The sequence below is a fragment of the Muscardinus avellanarius genome, assembly GCF_963383645.1.
Source record: "Muscardinus avellanarius genome assembly, chromosome: 9".
Taxonomy (NCBI): Eukaryota; Metazoa; Chordata; class Mammalia; order Rodentia; family Gliridae; genus Muscardinus; species Muscardinus avellanarius.
The window spans coordinates 109,663,477-109,685,734 of record NC_137795.1 but is presented as its reverse complement, the minus strand read 5'-3'; the positions used below and the strand labels follow the sequence as shown (position 1 = coordinate 109,685,734).

At 47.0% G+C, this 22,258-nt stretch overlaps 1 protein-coding gene across 1 annotated transcript in view; it reads right to left on the bottom strand.

Moving 5' to 3' along the window:
• Positions 1-22,156, bottom strand: part of GALNT11 (polypeptide N-acetylgalactosaminyltransferase 11) — a gene marked incomplete at its 3' end in the record, with an annotated part of 29,431 nt that extends 7,275 nt beyond the window's left edge. The window contains 7 exon segments of the mRNA XM_080701981.1: positions 985-1,102; positions 6,047-6,296; positions 10,086-10,184; positions 10,187-10,324; positions 11,941-12,107; positions 14,812-14,935; positions 21,758-22,156. Of these exon segments, the coding sequence (XP_080558107.1) occupies positions 985-1,102; positions 6,047-6,296; positions 10,086-10,184; positions 10,187-10,324; positions 11,941-12,107; positions 14,812-14,935; positions 21,758-22,052 (1,191 nt within the window). The 5' untranslated portion in view covers positions 22,053-22,156.
• Between the last annotated feature and the right edge of the window lie 102 nt (positions 22,157-22,258).

Sequence of the window (22,258 nt, the reverse complement as noted above, 5' to 3'; positions counted from 1 at the left end):
AGAAAATAAATATATAGACTAAAGATAGGTTAAGATTCCAAAGCCCTCACTGCTGGTCTAGATGCTGCCCTTCTCTATGTGAATGATTTAATTTTTGTGGGGCTCGGTTACCTTATCTAAAACAAAACTAAATTAATGAAATCATTATATTTTTGGAAGTACTGGGGATTGAACCCAGGGGCATTCTACCTCTGAGCAACAATCACCTCCCCAGCCCTATTTTTATTCTTTCTTTTGAAACGGTCTCACTACGTAGCTGAGGCTGTTTGTGCACCTGCGATCCTCCTGTCTCAGCTTCCCCGGTACTGAGATTACAAAGCGCGGGAGTCACCACACCCAGCTCTGAACTAATGATATCTACTATGCCTTTCAACCTTAGAATTCTAAAGATAACAGAGGGGGAAAAAACTACCTTTAAAAATCAGTGTATCAACATTTTGCAAAAGTGCAAAATGCCCTGTGCCTAGGTCTGGTGGTGCATCCTACAGGACCCCAGACAGGGACCCGCCACAGGGCCAGGACCGGGAGCTGGCCTCCATCCTCCCTGGCCATCCTCTGGCCTTTGCCAAAGTCTGTCCGACCCCAGGTCGCTCAGCACAGACCCACCCACACTGCTGCCGGGTGGGGCAGCTCATAAAGGTCTCGAGTACACCTGGGTGGCGGGGCCGCCCTCGAGTGCCGAGTGGGGCGCAGTGACCATTCCAGGAGGCGGGTGGCCCCAGAGGGTTCTGGATAACACTGGTCCCAGAATGGTGTGCATCCAGCAGTGTCAATAGAAGAACAGCCCCGAAAACAAATTTAGCACAGCCGTGCTCTAGAGTTCTTATACAATCCGCGTCTGCGGGGTCGGTCATGTCACGGATACTGGTAACGCGGCGTCCTCTGAGGACAGCTTGTCGGAAGATAACCAAGGGGAACTGGCAGACACGGAGGTGACAGAGGACAGTGGCACCCAGCCAGTAACCACACACAGAAGGAAGTTACCCGAAATGATATCTCCAGATTTTCTCCTCCCCAGATATCCATGCCACTGTCGTACTGTCCAAGATCACGGAAATACTGTCTGTTCATGGCAAACAGTCCTCCAGCCATTGTGGGTGACCTAGAAGAGGAGGGTAATTCCTGTTCTAATTGTAAACAGTCAATTATCTTACCTACTTTTTTTTTTTGTGGGTCTGGGTATGGAACCCAGGGCCATTCGACCTCCGATCTACACCCCCTGCCCAATTTTTTATTCTTTATTTTGAAACCGGGTCTCACTAAGTTGCAGAGGGCCTCACTAAATAGCTGAGGCTGTCCGTGAACCGCGATCCCTCTGTCTCAGCCTCCCAAATGCTGGGATTACAAGCATGTGCCACCACGCCTGGCTCTATTTTTGTTTTAAAATTTTGGAGTAGGGCCGGGCGTGGTGGCGCACGCTTGTAATCCCCGCGCTTGGGAGGCGGAGACAGGAGGATCGCGCAGGTTCGAAGCCAGCCGCGCGCGCTGGCTTAGGAGACCCTGTTTCCAAAAATGAAAATGTAAAAATAGGTCTGGGAGTGTAGCCCGGAGGTAGAAGGGCTTCCAGGAACCCCAGTACCACCAAAAAAAAAAAAAAATTTGGAGTAGCTTTGGACCATAAACAATACATTAACTATTATGAAACATCTAATATCAGGGAATGTAGCTGAGGCACACAACTGGATTTCTCAGCTTGCTAATGATACGCTATATACCTGGCATACGCAGGTTACTTTTCTAAGTATCAGAAGTACTTCTCTTCTTAAAGCCATGATTGGTAGAAATCCACCAATCATAGAAATCCACCTGGGATGAATTGTGTAAGGCCTCTGGCGGCCTAACAGCCACTGGGATGAACAGGACTCCAGGGCCTGCCAGAGACCTCACCAGCCCACACACTTGGGGCTGCATCACCCATGGCAGCCCCACGTGGCTCTCAACATGGAGTGACCGCGTCCCAGCAGCCAGTCATAACATTCTTGACGGGTGGACAGGGCGTGGCGGGTGGCTGCTGGCATCTGGGGTGAGGCCAGGACTCTGCTAGCCATCCTGACACACACAGAGACCCCGCAGCAAGGAATCCCCCATCCCAACATGGCAGCAGTGCAGAGATCCAGGAGCCATGTGCTGGAACGCGAGGTGAAGTGGGCGGCTCGCACAGGGGCTCAGGCCAGGCTTCCATCATCTCCCCTCCTGAACTGGGAGCCAGAGATTTACTGGCCCAAGCTGCCTGTGAGAGAAAAGCTCCAAGCACGGACTGTACGATGCTCGGCACTAACATAAACAACCAGCCAACTGCAAGATAAAACCACATGAAAGAGAAACGAGAGAAACCCCTGCAAAGGAAACAGATGCGCAGGCGTGTGCAGAGAGCAGGTGTCAAGGAGACTTCAAAGTAACTGCTCCATATGCTCAAAGACAGACACACAAATGAGAAGTGGAGCGCAGAGAATCAGATCCAATGAAAGAAACCCAGACTTACAGCTGAAGGACACACGCAAGCTTAGACAAGAGCTCAGGCAGCCAGTGACAGGCTATCTTCAAAGGAAGCAAGGCTGAGGCGACTTCTCTGAACAAGAGAAAGCCAGAGAGTTCTGAAAAACATCAGTCAACCTAAACCCGGAAGCTGTATAGCTATATTCTTTATAGCCTCAATGAGGCGAGGGCGTGTTCAGAAAAGCAAAGGCAGAGAGGAGTGACCGCTCGGGAGCCCTAATTAAAGGAGCTGCAGAGCGCTCTGTTCCCCAGCGCAATGAGAAGAGCCCAGGGGAAGCATGCCGATGCCGAAGGAGCAGAGGGACGCGAAGGAGATTTGCGGGCAAACCTCCGCACAGCAAGGATGTAGCTCAAGCCGGCGTGGCGGCACAGGCCTGTAATCCCAGTGCCTGGGGAGGACGAGACAGAAGGATGCAGGTTCAAGACCAGCCTCGGCAACCTAGCAAGACTCCATCTCAAATGAAAAAAGAAAGAGAGTAGGGGTGTAGCTCAGAGGTACAGTGCCTCTGGGTTCAATCCCCAGCACCACACACACACAAAGAAGCAGTCTAAGAAATATCTGTTAAACCAGGCATGGCTGGTGATACAAACCTGTAACCCCAGTACTTGGGAGGCTGAGAGAGGAAGACCACAGGTTCAAGGCCAGCTTCAGCAACTTAGTGAGACTGCAACCTAAGGAGACACTATTTCAAAACAAAAAAATATAAAGAGGGCTGGGGGTATAGCTCAGAGGTAAAATGCCTCTGGGCTTAATCCCCAGTAACCACCTCTACACACACATTAACAATAGCATACAACTTGGGATGGGACACTGGAGTATGAATATCCTGAGAGCTTTGCAATGTTTGGGGAAAGTGCTAATTTCTATATACTTTTTTTTTTCAGTACTAGGGATGGAACCCAGGGGCACTCGACCTCAGAGCTACACCCCCAGCCTATTTTTTCAGTCTTTTATTTTTGAAGCAGGGTCTCACTGAGTTGCGAGGGGCCTCACTAAGTAGCTGAGACTGTCTCCTGTCTCAGCCTCCCGAATGCTGGGATTACAAGCGTGTGCCACACACCCAGCCCAATTTCTATTACACTTTGACTAATTATAACTAATTATAACTAATTATGACTAATTATAATTGAAACCAGCTTTTCACACTGATTCCAAAACAAAATCAACTACATATTATCTACGTAAAAGACATACCTAACTCCAAGACCACAGAAAACTTGACGGTAAAAGTAAAGAGAAGCAGAGAGCTAGACAGACCCACAGGACGGAGCAAGGCCGCTGAGTGAGGCCAGTCTCAAATGGATGAGCGCTGAGGCCAGGGCTACGCGCGGGGTCTAGAGTTTAAGGGCAGAAATAAGACCAGTAACAGAAGCAGCTGACAGAATTTGCATCTGGAAAGAAAGAACAGGAACAAAGGAGTAGAAGATGACCACGTTTCGCCTCAAGTTCTCCTTTGCTACATTATCTGTTACTGTTTTTAATTAAAAGTATTACATGTGTGTGTGGGGGGGGTACTGGGGGTGGAACCCAGGGGCTTTCTACCTCTGGGCTATACTCCCAGACCATATATATATATATATATATATATATATATACTTTATTTGGAAACAGGGTCTCACTAAGTTGCTGAGAGCCTCACTCAGTAGCTGAGGCTGGCTTCGAACCTGTGTGATCCTCCTGACTCCCAAGTGCTGGTATAACAAGCGTGCGCCACCACGCCAAGCTAAAATTATTAAATTTTAAGCAAAAAAAAAAAAAAAAAAGTATCCATGAAGATGGTGGAACTAAAAGGTCAGAGCTGGTGACTGAATGTGAGGCTGAGATGCACGTGGTCTTCCTGAGATGAAGCCTCCAACCCCACTCACTGGTGCACTTCACCTGCAGAGGCCACAGAGCGAGGGCCAGGGAGGCGGAGGCCGCTGCCCACCTCAGCCAGGGCAGCCGCGGAGGAGGAGCTGGTGGTGCCGCCACCCACCAGCAGCAGCTGCTTCCTGCAGTGGTGAGCAGGTGCAAACGGCAGAGGGTGGGGGCTGTGTACACTGTCCTCAAGGACTTGGCTAGTTCTAGAAAGAATCACACACACAGGTCTAGGAAGTCCTCACACAGAAAGCCTGACAGAGCAAGGGCCCGCTCTGCTGGTGGACAGCAGAGCCTTGGAGCTGGCCAAGGGCTAGCAGTGTCCCCTCAGGTCAGATCCAGATGAAAACTAGTAAGTACCAAAAGCCGACTAGGGAGCGGGCGTGCTGGTGCACCCTTGTAATCCCAGCATTCGGGAGGCTGAGACCGGAGGAGTGGGTTCGCGGACAGCCTCAGCTACTTAAGTGAGGCCCTTTGCAACTCAGTGAGACCCGGTTTCAAAATAAAGAATAAAAATAGGGCTGGAAGCCGGGCGTGGTGGTGCACACTTGTAATCCCCGCACTTGGGAGGCTGAGACAGGAGGATCGCAAAGGTTCGAAGCCAGCCTCAGCTGGCTTAAGAGACCCTGTTTCCAAATAAAATATAAAACAGGTCTGGGAGTGGAGTGTAGCCCGGAGGTAGAAGGCCCCTGGGTTCCATCCCCAGTACCACCAAAAAAAAAAAAAAAAAAGAATAATTTTAAAAAAGGGGGGGGCTGAGGGTGGAGCTCAGAGTTCAGATGCCCCTGGGTTCCATCCCCTGTACCACACACACAAAACAATCCTGATCAAAGCACAGACTCATGCACTATGCCCACCGCATTATCCATGCCATGGTCGAGCATCCATGACCCAAATCACAAGTGCTCCCAAGTCTGAGGCTTTGCGAGTGCCTGCACCGGCCTCACAGAAGGTGCACAGCGAGCTGAAGGCACGCCGGACACTGTGTGTAGCCCCCTCGGCCACACACGCACCCATGCACAGTGCAGGGCGCACAAGGAGACTCGTGGAGACTCGCGTGCCCGAGGCATGCCGGTGTGCACCTGCAAGTATCCACATCACCCCAGGCCCTCCAGTGCCACGCCCATCAGTGAAGGGACACTCAAGTGCAGCAGAGGACTGAAGATGAGTTAACGACCAAGGCAATAAACCTTGTACTTGACAATTTAGGAAAAACCTAGCACACAGGTGCTCCCAAGGAAGCCCAGGCACAGGTTACCCCACGGGGCTGCTGAGTAGCACTGCCTGCCACTCCACGAATGTGCAGCCTCCAGGTACTACAACTTCTTATTCATAATCATCCCTTAGGACTTGGCAGAAAAATTAAATGTAATAGGCACTCAAATTTGTTTTGTTGTTTTGGGGGGATTTCTTGGTACTCGAGATTGAACCCAGGGGCATTCTACCTCTGAGCTACGCACCCAGCCCTGTTCTTTTTTTTTTTTTAACACCTAGTCTCACTATATTACTGAGACTGCCCTCAAACCTGTGATCCTCTGTCTCAGCCTCCCAAGTACTAGGATTGCAGGTGTTCACCACCACACCTGGCTTCAAGAATTTTTACCAGACATATTAATATTTTTATTCCTTACCAAGGAGGAATTATCTTTCCTAGGGAAAAACTGTGGACTTCACACACAGGAAGAAACTTACCTGATCGGTGCGGTGGCTCCGTCCACCCCTCCCAGCTCAGAGAGGGGCACGAGGTCCCACTTGAAGTGCAGCCCCCAGTTGAACCCCCCCCGCACCACGGGGGACGAGCTGTAGGCCAGCGTGTCGGCGCTGATGATGTCAATCACCGGGCACACCACGGTGTGCGGGTCCTGGCGGATGACGGCCAGCAGCGGCTGCAGCCACATCACGTTCACCTCGCAGTGGCTGTCCAGGAAGACCAGGACGTCCCCTGAGGAGGTAGAGGCAGGAGCTCAGGATGGCCGCCACACACCAGCGAGCAGGCTGCTGCCTGACCACTCCCTGAAGAGCCTGCGACGACTCAGGTCCTCCTGGGAAGAGGACAAGGGCTCAGGACGAGTCAGCTCTCAGGAGAGCCAGGGTGCGCCAGGGCGCCCGGTACACTGGGTATCTGCTTACGACTATTTTAGTCAAAGCGTTTCCGAGTTTTGTACACACTTGTTTGCACTTCCTGCCGTGGTGAACACAGTACAGGGAACGTCACTGCATCTTCAGGGTGACTAGCTGCCGGTCGCTGCCACCAACAGCAGCGCTCCCGAGACGCGGGCACCGCCCGGCCGTCCTCGCCTGCCCGCGCCGCTCGCCCGCGCGCTTCCTTCACTTCCTGCCCTCCTTCCTCATTCTCCAGACCTCTTGGCTCTAGCGGCTCTCGTCAGCCAGTGCGATACACCTTTCTCCTAGTTAGAAAATATCATTCATAAAAATGTTATCCTGCAATTTTAACTACTCCTTGACACATGCGGGCAAGAATGAGGACTTTTGGGTGTGGTCATTCCAAATCACTTTGATGACGTCACGCATTCTCTGCAGGTGAGAGGAACATAAATGTCATAACCAGAGAGCACTATGGTCCTAAGTGGAAATGCCATGATGTAGCTTTTACACCAACACCTAAAGCACAAGAGGGACCCAATTCCAACGGATGCCAAAAGACAGCCCTCCGGTCAGAAAGCTTGTAACGGCAGTGAACTTAGTTGAGGGTTTGCGACGGCCCCAGTGCGGTTATGTATAAACAGCACGCAGCTCCCGCTGCCATCAACGCAGGCAGGCGGAGTGCTCAGCGCGCATGCTACTCAGCAGGAAATGGGTCAATTCAATTAAGGTCTGAGGAGAAATATGCATAGCTTTTCTTAATTCTGAAAGGGCCACTCTTTCTAGTTAACTCCAACTTAACTAAATGAAGTAAAATTATACCAGGTCACACTGCCCAAAACTGACTTTCTTCTGACCCGTCCTGCACTGTGTGGACATTTGAACGAGGACCTGACAAGAGCAGAGAGGAAAAGGAACCAGGTGCCCACTTTTCCTGGGAAAAGCACACTGGCAGTAAGGATGCAACGGCACAGTGGCCCGCACGGCAGGCCTGACAGTGCCGCCACTCTCCCCATCGCACTGCCTCCCGCAGCTCAACACGGCCAGCTTGGAGTCTCTGACAAGGACCCAGAGCCATCGGCAGCCCTGCCTGAGGAGCTGCTTCTCAAGCTCTGCAACTGCTTCATGTCATGTGGGTTTAACGGGAAGAATCCAAAAGTGAGTCCAACTACCCAGCATCTGCAGGAGTGTCGGGAAGGCAGGCGGCAGTGGCGTCCACGCACCTTCAGTATCCTCATAGTGACCGTGCGGGCGCGGGGGGACCACCTTTGTAATGCTCTTCTGTGGGGAGGGGGATAGTATTTACACACGCCCCACAACATTATAACCCTCATTGGGGGGGGGGCACAGGGATTGAACCCAGGGATACTCTATCTCCAAGTTACTCCTCCAGCTCTTTTTTTATTTATGTATGTATTTAGTTAGTTAGTTTTGGTTTAGTTAGACTCTCTTGCTAATTTGCTGAGGCTGGGCCTGTCTCAGCCTCTCAAATACTAGGATTACAAGTTTGTGCCACCACACCCAGCTTAACTCTAATAATATGAAATACAATGCCCTAGCATGCTTAGGCCCTGGGTTCAATCCTCAGCACTGAAAAAAAACAACCCAATAGGGTCAGTCAGTGTAACTGAAGACTAAGCAGATTTATTTTCTGCATGAATTTGACACCTGCTCTTTCTCTTTAGAGGGGACATTAGATAACTAGTGCATGATGAGAGAGTTTTAAAGATCTGCTAGAAGCAATAAAAATATTTCTTCTTCACTGGGCGTGGTGGTGCATGCTTGTCATCCCAGCATTGAGGAAGCAGAGGCCCGAGGATCACGGTTTGTGGACAGCCTCAGTTACTTAGTGAGGCTCTCTGCAACTCAGTGAGACTCTGTTTCAAAATAAAGAATAAATGCTGAGGGGTTAGGCCAGTGCCAGGGCCAGCGGCCGGCATCGGAGCCTTCCATGAGGCAAGGCCGCTATTGAGGCCTCCGAGGCCGGGATCGGAGCCTGCCGAGGGGGTAGGCCGGTGCTAGGGCCAGCATGGCCGGGATTGGAGCCTGCCACGAGGCAAGGCCGGTGCCGGGGTTTCGGAGGCCGGGATCAGAGCCTGCCAAGGGGTTAGGCCAATGCCAGGGCCAGCGGCCGGTATCGGAGCCTTCCGTGAAGCAAGGCCGCTACTGAGGCCTCCGAGGCCTGGATCGGAGCCTGCTGAGGGGTTAGGTTGATGCCTGGGCCATCGGCTAGCATCGGAGCCTGCCGTGAGGAAGGCCGGTGCTGGGGCCTCCAAGGCCGGGATCGGAGCCAGCTGAGGGGTTAGGCCAATGTCGGGGCCAGCGAGACCAGAATCAGGGCCTCCCGCGAGGCAAGGCTGCTGCTTGAGCCAGCGAGGTCTGGATCAGTCCACCGGGTAGCCAGGCCACAACTGGGGCTGTCAAGAGTGGGATCGGTATTTGCAATGTGGCATGCACAGAGAAATATCACAGAAAATTAAAACCAGATGCTTCCCCTAATCAGCAATAACTAGGAGGAAAGGGGCAACAGGAAGTGGTTGAGCTATAGAAAGGGCCCTATAGTGAAGCAATTAAGGTGACCAATCAGAGGGTATGGAATAGGGGAGGATGGAGCCTCTTTAAAAAGCAGGAGGTACATAAACATATGTATCAAAAAGTTAATCACCAAACAAGCATGGGATCGAGGGAGGGGGAGGGAATGGAATGGGGACTGGATGAGGGCTAATTGGATGATGTGTGCTTGTATATCCTCTCAAGTCTTGTATTCCAATGTGATGTATGATTACAATGCACCAATAAAAATAAATTAAAAAAAAAATAAAAATAGGGCTGGGGATGTAGCTAGGAAGTTAAATGCCTCTGGGTTCCATCCCCAAACCTAAAAAATTTCTCCTTGATAAAATCAGAATGATTCTGAGGGAATCAATCTTTCTTTCTTTCTTTCTTTCTTTCTTTCTTTCTTTCTTTATTTATTTATTTATTTATGTTTTTATTTTTGGTGGTACTGGAGGTGGAACCCAGAGGCTTTCTACCTCCGGGCTATACTTTCAGACCTATTTTATACTTTACTTGGAAACAGGGTCTCACTGAGTTGCTGAGAGCCTCACTAAGTAGCTGAGGCTGGCTTCGAACCTGTACGATCCTCCTGTCTCAGCCTCCCAAGTGCAGGGATTACAAGCGTGTGCCACCACGCCCAGCTCTAGCCCTTTTTATTTTGAGACAGGGTCTTGCTAAGTTGCCCAGGCTAACCTTAAATTTGTGATCCTCCTGTCTCAGTCTTCTGAGTACCTGAGATTGCAGGTGTAAGTCAATCTTATTTACCAAATAAAATCACACTGCACATCTTCAGAGGTAGCAGAGGTATGTACTTTACACTAAGAATTACTGTCATAATTCAAGTCTAATGGTTGAAGTTCATTAACTTTAAGTTTTGGATTAAAAAACTTACAAAGTTTGGACTGGACTTTTCTGCTTATGTAAGTGAGCAAGTTATAAAACCTAACTGAGAGGCAGTGATTAAGAAGGGCAACTATAAAAACAGACCAGTGAGAGTTCTGGAGTTCAACTCCTGCGCTCTGTGCTTTGGGAAACAGGGCCTTCCCAACCAAACAAGCCTCAGCTCTCCTACTGGCAAAGCCCGTGTAAACAGTGCTGTGCAGAGGCCTCTGTGCCATCAGGGAAGCTGCCAAGGCCCGGCCCCCGGCACTGGGCACACCGAGAGAAGCCAGACAGAGGCTGTACCTGTCGCGTGGGCAGCTCCAATCATTCGTCCTCGAATCAATCCCTCACGCTGTGTATTTCTTATCACTTTAACTTTTCCAGGTAGGTGTTTTTGGACATACTCATCTAATTCTCCTTTTAAATCATCTAGAAATAAAAAGTTTCATAATTACTCAAACGACACAAGACACGCACAAAGGTATTTTATAGCTGTTCTAAAGCCACGTCTGGAAAGTGCCAAAGCCCACAGCAAAAAATGATCAAATATTATAGAATCTCTACTTTGTTTTAAAAGGACATCATAACTTATCCTGAAGGAAGACCATGAAGAGCCAGAGCTGGAACGCTAGCCAGAGGGGCTGTGACCTCAGACCCTGGCATTTCCAGAGTGTCCAGCACAGTGCACTGAACAAGGAATGTGAAGGAAGTATCTGAGTATGCAGGTAGAACTGGCTGCAGATAGCCCCATTTCAAACAAATAAAATGATAGGTCTTGTTTAGTGTAACTAAATCCTACTCTATTTCAGAGTAGTTAGAAACAAGTTCTACTGCTCCTACCAAGAGTTACATGGCATACGGTTAAGTGACCAGGCACACCAATCCTCTATGCCACGGGAGATGCCAGCAGACGCCAAGCCTGGGGACAACACAGTGCTGGCTCCCACAGGGGGCTGCTGCACAGAGGGCTGGAAGCCGTGGGCAGGTTCTACTGTCAACTCCACTCCGTAGCTGAGGGAGCTTAGGCACCATGTAAGTGTTGTGCTCCTCTGTAAACGGGTTCCCACCTACCTTGCAAGGTGGTTGAGGGCTGAATGAGTAGTGTAACCTGGCTTGTGTATGTGAGGATATATTTGCAAAAATCTAGGGAATTAAAGAGGTGTATAAAATATGAAGAGAATCACAAATGGTGGCATTCAGAGATCACCTAAGAGCTCTAAGGCAATCCGCTTTGATCTGGGGATCTGGAGTGACAGACCTACTGTATAAATGTAGGCCAAGGCACTCTGCCGAGTGAAAAATGCCAATCTCGAAAGGGCACATCCTGAAGGAATCCATCTAGATAACATTTCTGAAATGAAAGATAAGAGGCTGATGGTTGCCAGACATTAGGGCTGACCAGGGTCAAAAAAGAGATGTGACTACGGGGTGCCTGGGAGACGGAGTGGCTGCACCTTGACCGTGGTGATGGCTACAGGAACCTCCATGTGGGATAAGCAACAGGAAAACTGCCCCCGCTCTTTATCACTGTGACAGTCCTGCTTTTCACACTGTATTATTATTATGTAAGATGTAACCCACGCGGGGGACTAGATGAAGGGTAAACTTCCCTGTAAATCTATAATTATTTCAAGATAAATGTTGTTCTCCTTTTAAAATTAACCAAGGGAGCTAGGCGAGGTGGTACAGGCTTGTGATCCCAGTACTTGGGAGGCTGAGACGGGAGGTTTGTGCCCAGTCTCAGCAATACAAGGCCCTCTGCAACTTAGTGAAACCCTGTTTCAAAAAAAAACAATAAAATTGGACTTGGGGTAGAATATCCTTGAGTTCAATCCCCAATATCACACACTAAATAAATAGTTAGCCAAGGGGAAAATCTCAAAGGCGAAAACCAGGTAAAAGATATCGCAAATAGATTACGAAGGTAAGCCAAAGTATTTTGGCTTAGTTGTACCACGTTTCCAATGGCCAGCTTTGCTGATGCTGTCAACAGACTGCGCACAGCCGCTCCTGGAGGAACTACCGACAGCTACGGTGTCACTTACCCAAGTCACTGTTGTCATCCACAAGGATGACCTCATGGAGGAGGTGTGCTGGCGTGCGGTCTGCCACACTGTGCACAGTCCGGAGCAAGGCAGAAAAGGCCTCATTGTAGAAGCAAATGACAACACTAGCAACTGGCAGGTCCACTGGGTAGGACTTTTCTCTACATCTGTGAAGATAAAGACGAAAAAACCTGACATTTCAAAAGGCTCAAGGGTCCTAGATTCACCAAACTTAATTCACTGTCCCCCTATTTAGCCTCTTTCTTACATTCTAGTAATAATTTTTAAGCATTTTAGAAAACTCTATGTGGAAGCTAGGGAGAAATGAGGATCTAAGAGGAACTCCAGATAAAGGAGGAGAAAGCCCGTGGATGGAAGGAGGTCAATAGGAAGATGATGGTCAGGAAGGAGAATCCATGAAGGAGGTACTTCCATGGAGCCTATGTGCATATATGGAATTATCAATGCTAATTTCTTTTTATAGTACTTGGGATTGAACACAGGGATATTCTTTTATTCTTTATTTTATTCCTTATTTTTTTATTTTTTAAAAGTGTCTCAGTATGTTGCTGAGGCTGACCTCGAACCTGTGATACTCCTTGTCCCAGCCTCCCAAGTCCTGGGATTACAGGTGTGTGCCACCAGGCCTGGCAGTGCCAATCTTACTATCTCGTATGGGAGTGGGAGAAAGTGGAGTGGAGCTCGAGAAGCTCGCCCAGTCTGTGTGAATTATGTCCCTATCACTAGGACCTTCATTATGATGTAAGATTACAATGCCAGTTTCAGGTCAATTTTTTTTGGGCAGTACTGGGGATATTTTTTAAAATATATTCTTTATTTTGAAACAGGGTTTCACTAAGTTGCAGAGACCTCACTAAGTAGCTGAGCCTGTCCTTGAACCAGGATCTTCCTGTCTCAGCCTCCTAAGCGTGCACCACCCTGCCAGGCTGAGGTCAGCATTTTATTTTATTTTATTTTTTAATTTTTTGTTGTTGTTGTTGATGTACTGGGGTTCCTGGAAGCCCTTCTACCTCCGGGCTACATTCCCAGACCTATTTTTACATTTTTCTAAAATTTGGAAACAGGGTCTCCTAAGCCAGCGCGCGCAGCTGGCTTCGAACCTGCGCGATCCTCCTGTCTCTGCCTCCCAAGCGCGGGGATGACAAGCGTGCCCACCACGCCCGGCTGAGGTCAAGCATTTTAAATGTGAGGATTTTTGTTTTGTTTTTTGGTGGAGAAGTTATATAATAATGTAACTTGTTTTACTGAACTCACTGCAAGTGTTTAATGCGACAATCTTAGCCGATATCCCATTTCTCCTCAATGAGTTTTCAAAGGAAACAGAAATATAAAACATATTTGAAATTTTGATTTTTGCCCAATAATATAAAAAGACTTGAGACTATGATATCCCAAAGATAACAAAAGAGCTTCCATGTAAGCAACTACTTGATTTTTTTAAGAAAAAGGCTATGTAGCTCTTTTTTTTTTCTTTTCCAGTACCAGGGATTGAACCCAGGGGCATTCTGCCTCAGAGCTACATCCCATCCTTTTTTTTTTTATTATTATTATTATTATTTTATTTTATTTTATTTTGGCGGTACTGGGGTTCCTGTAAGCCCTTCTACCTCCAGGCTACAGTCCCAGACCTATTTTTTCATTTTTATTTGGAAACAGGGTCTCCTAAGTCAGTGTGCAGCTGGCTTCGAACCTGCGCGATCCTCCTGTCTGCCTCGCAAGCGCGGGGATTACAAGCGTGTGCCACCACGCCCGGCCTTTTTTATTTTTATTATTATTTTTTTCAGTACTGGGAAAAGAACCCAGGGGCATTCTACCTCCAAGCTACACCCCAGCCCTATTTTTTGTTCTTTATTTTGAAACAGGGTCTCACTGAATTACAATGGGCCTTACTAAGTAGTTGAGCCTGTCTTCGAACCGCAATCCTCCTGTCTCAGCCTTCCAAATGCTGGGATTACAAGCATGTGCCACCACACCCAGCTTTTATTCTTTATTTTGAAACAAGGTCTTACTAAGTTGCAGAGAGACGGCCTCACTAAGTAGCTGAGGCTGTCTGCAAACTGTGATCCTCCTGTCTCAGCCTCCCAAGTAGAAGGGATTCCAGGCTTGCACCTCCAGGCCCGGCTCTACATAGCTTTCAGTAAGAACAACAAAGCATAGCACCTACTCCCTGGATCCGCGCCCAGGGCGCCCCAGCCAACACCACTGTTTTCCCACCGCAGTAAAGGGAACTGCGGTCAGTCCCCAGCGCCGCACAGTGCGGAGCCTCTGCCTCCACATGCTGTTCCCTGGGCACGGGAAGGCTGAGGCTCGGCCCCGTCACCACTCCTCCCTCGGCCCTATTCACATGCTCCTCCACAGTGCTGCTCATCTGTCTCTGCCGCTGGACTCCGTGCCGAGTCCAGAGGCTGCGTCTCACCTTTCTTTACAGGTCTAACGGGGCGTGAAGCAAAGAGCAGGTACTCAGCAACTGCCTGGTGCAGCGACTGGCCGACATGCACGGAAAGCTCAAAAAGGAAAACAACGAAGGGAGCGATAAAAGTAAAGTAATTCCTTACTGACTCCAATTCCTTTCGCCAGGAATCCAATACATAGACACGGAGAGCAGCCAGGCTCAGACTGTTTAGTTCACAGCCCGCTGCTTTCCCAGGGGTGAGCAGCCTCCCACACAGCGGGCTCTAGAGCTAAGCTGGCGCAACTGGACCGCACAGCCGCAAGGGACACAAGTGACAAGCTAGCTCAGGTTTCCTTGGTATATTAGCTACGTGATATGAACGCCATCTTCCTGACTTCCCATTCTGGCATTAAAGGCACCACGTTATTAACATATATTCACAAAGCGTGGGAACGTACGCTGCATTCCTCGTATCAGGCACATCTCTGTGGAAGCCCAACCGGTTGCTAATGAGCAGGTTAAAGGCATGTTTCTGATAGCCCAAGTCCCTCAGCTCCTGGTCACGTTCATTGAAAATCATTCCTGCAAGAGAGGGAAGTTTCAGTCAATGGTTCTGACGGGAGGGGCGCCACAGCCGCGTCTGGATGTCGCCACCTCCTGAAGGTCTTCACAGTGGCAGCTGTGCCTCTCAAACCTAGGGGTGCTCCAGCTTCAGACACCTCAACTGAGGTCAAATGATTACCAATCTGGCACAGCCTCAGTGTGCCTTAACCAGAGACACAGGCTACCAACTTAGGAACATTTCACTTGATACAAATTTACCTGCAGCCAGGAAAAAAGAAATTTCTGGTAATTTCCCACAAAAAGTAACGGATTGTAAGAGGCAATGGATTATTAACCCTAATGAATCTCAACAGGCTCCAATCTTAGCAAACTTTTACATGGACCCTGTCCCCAGTAGACTGCGGATGAACCTCCCTGTAAGAAGGGCTTCCCTGGTCTCTGGTCTGACCTAAAGCAGCTTCGCTCTCAGGAAAGTCCTGCACCGATCTAATCAGAAACACTGCGACTTAACACATTCGTTCTAACACCCTTTCAGAAATCCCATCTGCACTGTCTCTCCCGGGCAAACCCACCGCCTCTCCTCAAGAGGACTCCCCAGTGAACATGCATCTCCTCAGGTCTGTTCGTGAAAAACTCATCCTGCTGGACGCTAATAGGTGTTTAAAAGAGATTTCATGGTCAAAGCAACTGGGGAAATGCAGAATCCTAAAAGCTGAATGGGCTTCCTTATGGCAGGACGACCCTGTTCCTTCACCTTGTGGAACAGGACGCACACTCTCCCAAGTGTGACAGCCTCCGCAGCCTGCTCTCTAGAACTGCTTACGGGGTGGAGGGCATCTGTTTAAACACGTGAGAACACATTTCTATTAGCATTCACACAAGGATGGAATGTCTGAGAGAGAAGAGCTCTGGCTATGTTGAAAACATGAAGGAGCTGGATATGGTGGGACATGCCTATAATTCCAATACTTGGAAGGCTGAGACAGGAGGATTACAGTGTGAGAACAACCTCAGCAACTTAGGGCAACCCTCAGCAATCTCGAGGCCCTGTTTCAAAACAAAAAAAATAAAATAGGGCTGGGGATAGAGCGCAGATGCAGAATGTCCCTTGGTTAAATCCTCGGTATTAAAAACAAACAAAAAAACATGAAAATCTGGTTGTGGTGGCACGGTCCTATAATCCCAGTACTTAGAAGGCTGAGAAAGGAGGATCGCAGGTTCAAGGCCAGCCTCAGCAACTTAATGAGGCCCTCAGCAATTCAGAGCCTATTTCAGAATAAAAATTAAAAAGGGTTGAGGGTGTAGGTTGGAGGTAGAATGCCCCTGAGTTCAATACCCAGTACCAAAAAAATGTAAAAAGTAAAATCAGAGTTGCCTAGCACCCAGTACCTAGTACAATGTCTGGCACAGAGATTCTCAATAAATACTCAACAATTATCAGAGAATACCTCATGTCAAATAATGAAAGTTCCATTTCCTAACAGAGATCTCTTGAAAAATTACCCCAAATTAAAAGATCACTTCTGCACACATTTCTCTCTTCCCTACTCAAGTACAATTATAGTTAAATCTCAATTAATTAGCATGCCAGAGGAGTTACTTCAATTAGCTTTGTAATTAACTGCAGATTAAATGAGAAAATGTTTATAATTTTAAGTTGTTGTTAATTTTTATAAAATATACTTTTGCACAGGCTCTTTTCCATTAGCAGAAACGAGCACACTTTTAACCATTACCATACTGATTTACACTAATTCCTTCTACATAGCTTCCTTCATACGTGGACTTGAGAGGCTTTTCTGGCATAACCTGGAAGGCGCCACTGCTGAGCTCGGCACCTTCGCAAAGCTGAGCCACACTGGAGCGAGGGGCTGCAGACTCTTCTCACCAGAGCCCACGCGGCAGCCGCTAGCCTCGCCTCGACCCTGAAAACCGCTGACCTTCCTGCCCACGCATTCCCGTTCTAGAAACCCCAGGGCAAGCTGCCCACGGTGCAGCACCTTCTGTGTCTAGCCGCTTTCTCGTGGCATTTTTTCGAGGCTCATCCATGTTACATCTTAACTTTGTTCCATTTCTGCTCTTAAGCAATATCCTTTTTTTTGGTACTGGGGATGTAACCCAGGGCCACTCTACCCCTGAGCTACACCCCTAGCCTGATTTTTATTCTTTATTTTGAAACAGGGTCTCACTGAGTTGCAGAGGGCCTAAGTAGCTGAGGCTGGCTGTGAACCCAGATCCTCCTGTCTCAGCCTCTCAAGTACTGGGATTACAAGCGTGTGCCACACGCCCGGCTCTTAATATTCTACTGTATGAATAATGACACATTTTGTCTCTCCCGCTGTTGGTTAGTGATGGACATTTGGACTGTTCCTGCCTTCGGTGCAGTAGTAAGCAGAGTATTGCTACAACACTGATGCCCAAGGTTTTACATGTATGTGTATGTGAGCGGGGCGTTGAACCCAGGGCTGTGCACATGCCCCAAGCCCTCTACCCCTGAGCGACACCCTCAGCCCGCTTGCAGCTCTGGTGTGAGCTCAGGGAAACCGCTGGGTACGTGGTCATTCGGCTTCACTTACTGAGGGGCCATCAGCCTGGAGATAGTGGCTGCACCATTTTGCATTATATAATTATATATTTGTAATATATAAGGGTTTCAATTTCTCCACTTCCTCACCAACGCTTACTGTTACTTTATTTTTATTAGAGCTATCCTAGTGGGTGTGAAATAGCTATCTCCTTGTGGTTTTGATTTGCATTTCCATAACAACTAATGTTAAACAACGTTTCCTTTATAGTGTGTGTGTGTCTGTCACTGGGGATGGAACCCAGGGGCATTCTACCTCCAAGTTATACCTAAAGCCCTTTTAACCACTGACTGTGAAACTGGGTCTCACTCACTAGGTTGCCGTGGCTCTGTGAAGAATCTGTGATCCTTCTGTCTCAGCTCCAAAGTACTGGGACGATACGTGTGTGCCACCATGCCCGGCTCTTTTATCCATTTTTCAAATTGAGCTCTCTTTATTCGTGATGAGCTGGAGGAATTCTACGTATGTCCTGGACACTGGGCCCTTCTTAGGGAAATGATTTGCAGATGTGTTATCCCATCCTGCAGGCTGTTTTTGTTCACCTGCAAAGTCTTCTTTGGTATATAAAACACTTTTTGATGTGCAATTTATCTATTTTTTATTGTACTGCTCATACTTTTGGTGTCATATATAAGAAATCACTGCTAAGATTATGAATTTATCCTTGTAAGGGTTTTATGGTTTTAGCTTCTTTTTTCCCCCGCTGTGGTACTGAGGATTGAAACCAGGGGCAGTCTACCTCTGAGCTACGCACCCTAGCCCTATTTTTTATCCTTTATTTTGAAATATGGCCTCATTAAGTAGCTGAGGCTACCGGCGAACCTGCAATCCTCCGGTCTCCGCCTCCCAAAGTACCAGGATTACAAGTGTGTGCGACCACGCCCGGCACTGCTTTTAGCTTTAGCACATAGGTCTATGATCCATTTGAGTTAGTTTTATATATGGTGTGAGGTAAAGAGGTAAAGATCCAAATTCACTCTTTTGCATGTGGGTATCCAGTTGTCCCCCAGTTTGTTGAAAGGCTATTATTTCCTGATTAGGTGGTCTTAGCCCCTTTTTGAAAAGCAGTTGACTACAGATATCCTAGGATCTTTTTGTGTGTGTGTGTGGGGGGGGGGGGGTACCAGAATGAAGCCCAGGGACATTATTCTACCTTTGGGCTACACCCTCAGCCCTATTTTTTATTCTTTATTTTGAAACAGGGTCTCACTGAGTTGCAAAGGGCCTCACTAATGGCTGAGAGTGTCCACAAACCATGATCCTCTGGTTTCAACCTCCCAAGTGCTGGGATTACAAGTGTACACTATCATGCCCAGCAGATTTGTTTTTTAACTCAATTTTATCCCATTAACCTATATGTTCATCCTTATGCCAGGGAAGTGTCTTGGTCACTGCAGCTTTGCAGACAACTGTGTGTGGGGAGACTGGAGCTTGAACCCAGGGCTGCTCTGCCACTGGGTATGTATACCCACCTCTTCTATTTTGAAAGAGCGTCTCTAAGTCGCCGGGGCTGGCTTTGAATTTGCAATCCTCCTGTCTAAGCTCCCCAAGCACTGTGATTAAAGGCGCACCCTATACCCAGCTCGCAGAAAGTTTTAAAATCGGTAGGAGGAGTCCCCCAACTTTGTTCCTTTTTAAGGGTGTACTGGCTATTCAGGACCTCCCACAATTCCATATTCGTTTTAGGAAAAGCTTTTCTAGTTTTTCAATAAAGGCCATTGGGATTCTGATAGAAAATGCAGTAAATTTATAGGTTGCTTTGGGTAATACTGACTGACATTTTAACAGTATATAGTAATTCACTCCATGAATATGAAATTGTATTTCACTTATTTAGGTCTCCATTAATTTCTTTTAGCATTGTTTTACATTTTTTAGTATATAAGGCTTACACTTTGTTAGCTACATTTATTTCTGAGTGTTTTATTCTGTTGTAAATATAACTGTTCTCTTAATCTGTTTGGGACAATTCCTTGCTAGTGTATAGAAATACAACTTGTTAGTTGGGCGCTGTGGCTCACATCTGATTCCAGTACTGGGAGGCTGAGACAGGATGATACCAGGCTCAAGGCTAGCCTCAGGCATTTAGCAAGCCATGTTTCTAAAATAAAATAGGATTGCATGGGGTGTACAGCTTGGAGATGGAATGCCCCTAGGTTCAATCCCAGGACCAAATATTTTAAAAATACAACTAGTTTTTGCATGCTGACCTAGTACCCTGCAACTATCCAATTCAATTATTGCTCTAATAGTATTTTTTTTTTTTTAGATTCTTTAGAATACAAGGAATTTAGTTTTTCACTTAGGCAATTTGGGTTTGTCACTCTGAATATCTCCAATTCTCTCCCTACTTCTTTCAAAGACAAATACAAAGTTCACTCAAGATAGTTGGCCTGAGGTTACTCTGTAAAAGTTTTGCCAAAATAAACATGAGCTAGGTAGAGTGTGCATACCTGTAATCCCAGTACTTGGGAGGCTGAAAAAGAGATCACAGGTTCCAGGCCATCCCTCAGTAATTAGGAAGACCTTCACCAATTTAGCAAGACCCTGTTTCATAATAAATTAAAGGAGGGCTAAGGCTTATCTCAGAGGTTCAACGCCCCTAGGTTCAATCCCCAGTACCAAAATAAATAAATAATAAACATGAATAAATTAAATAAATATTTCTGTTAATGCTTTTAATCATAAAGTGGCTGTTTGGAAAAGATTAGGAGATTAATGCCGGGCGTGGTGGCGCACGCTTGTCATCCCCGCGCTTGGGAGGCGGAGACAGGAGGATTGCGCAGGTTTGAAGCCAGCCGTGCACACTGGCTTAGGAGACCCTGTTTCCAAATAAAAATGTAAAAATAGGTCTGGGAGTGTAGCCCGGAGGTAGAAGGGCTTCCAGGAACCCCAGTACCACCAAAAAAAAAAAAAAAAAAGATTAGGAGATTATATATAAAAAACGGAAGTAGGTATTAAGTTTCTATTTCCCTGTATAATTTTAGTTGACTTTATTAAGAGAATCATTAAATCCTAAAAACAAATTTTATTTGACACTACTGTCAAATGTGTTAACATTTTCTTTATATTCTATTGCTCTTTCAATCTCTCAAAATCTCTTACTATATATTTTACTCCTGAACTACCTTTTATTTGATGTTTCTATAATAAGATCAAAGTTCTTTTTATAAGTTTTGAAGATAACCAAAATGTCTCACTTATCCTTTAAAATTTGCTAGAACCAAGACTGTGGATTTGTTGTATTCGAAGATATACACACTAGATTGTTATTTCCAGATTAAACAGAACATAATTGGGGCTGGAGGCTTCTAGATTATACTAAAATTTCAGAAACTATAATTATTGTCTATATCCTGCACGCATGAAGTGGAAATCTTATTAGCTATAAATAAACCCAACTTATTACTAAAACTAATGCTTTATGTTACACACTTGTAATCCCAGAATTCAGGAGGCTGAGACAGGAGGATCACTGTTCATAAACAGCCTCAGCTACTTAGTGAGGCCCTTTTTGTAAATCAGTGGGACCCTGTTTCAAAATAAAGAATAAAAAACAGGGCTGGGGGTGTAGCTTGGAGGTAAAAGGCCCCTGGGTTCCATCCTCAGTACCACAAAATAAAAATAAAAAAATAATCCTATCAATTAAAAACCTCTATAGGTTCTACTTTCTATCGCGCCCTACTTCCTTCCCTTAACTTATTTATTTTTCCTTTCTGGACCTTATTAGTTTCTCCCAGGTCCTCACAAAGTACAGAAGTCAGAGCTGGAAGTTTTAGAACTCCCCAGTGAGTGCGAGTCCCGAGTCTCGGCTCGCCCCCACGCAAACGCATCGGTGTGTGGTGGGGCTGACACATTCTAGTGCCCTGGGCAACACATGATTTAAAGAGTAATTAAATTCCGCCAGGCGTGGTGGGCACGCTTGTAATCCCTGCGCTTGGGAGGCGGAGACAGGAGGATCGCGCAGGTTCGAAGCCAGCCGCGCTGGCTTAAGGGAACCTGTTTCCAAATAAAAGAGTATAAAATAGGTCTGGGAGTGTAGCCTGGAGGTAGAAGGGTTTCCCAGAACCCCGGTACCACCAAAATAATAATAATAATAATAATAATAATAATAATAATAATAATAATAATGAGAGGAGGAGGAGGAGGAGGAGGAAGAAAGAAAGAAAAAGAAAGGTAGATAGATAGATAGATAGATTAATTCTAATAGGATAGAGGCTTTGATATGCCTGCTAGTAAAATCAAACACACTCACCCAATTCAGAAGAGAGCATCAGGTGGCCCTTGTCTGGATCTTCAGGATGATTACCTATCACACCATCAATTTTGTTTGCTTTGAACTGTGGCTCTAATACTCGACTTGGACCACGAGTGAAACGGGGATAGAATTTTTTTGGAAATGGTCCCTGGGGCCCGGACCCCTTGATGGGCACATTCTTAAGTGGCTGAGTCACTTCACTGAAGTTAAAATAAATAAAAAGCAAAACTGTCCAGGTCGCAGATGTGAAAAGGCACCCATAACAGAAATATCGAACCGTGACACTTCCCATTATAGACCTAGCATAGCTGGAAGGCCATCTTCAATTTCCTGAAAAAAATAAAAATAAAAATGTTAGCTACTTTAGTGCACTTTAAAACCCTCCACTACATAAATACTCACTGCTTTCCAAACCACCAGGCAAGATTAGACCCTACATATACCCGAGACTCAACTATGAGAAGATACCTGAGGGGCATGGATTCTTAACAAGGGCCA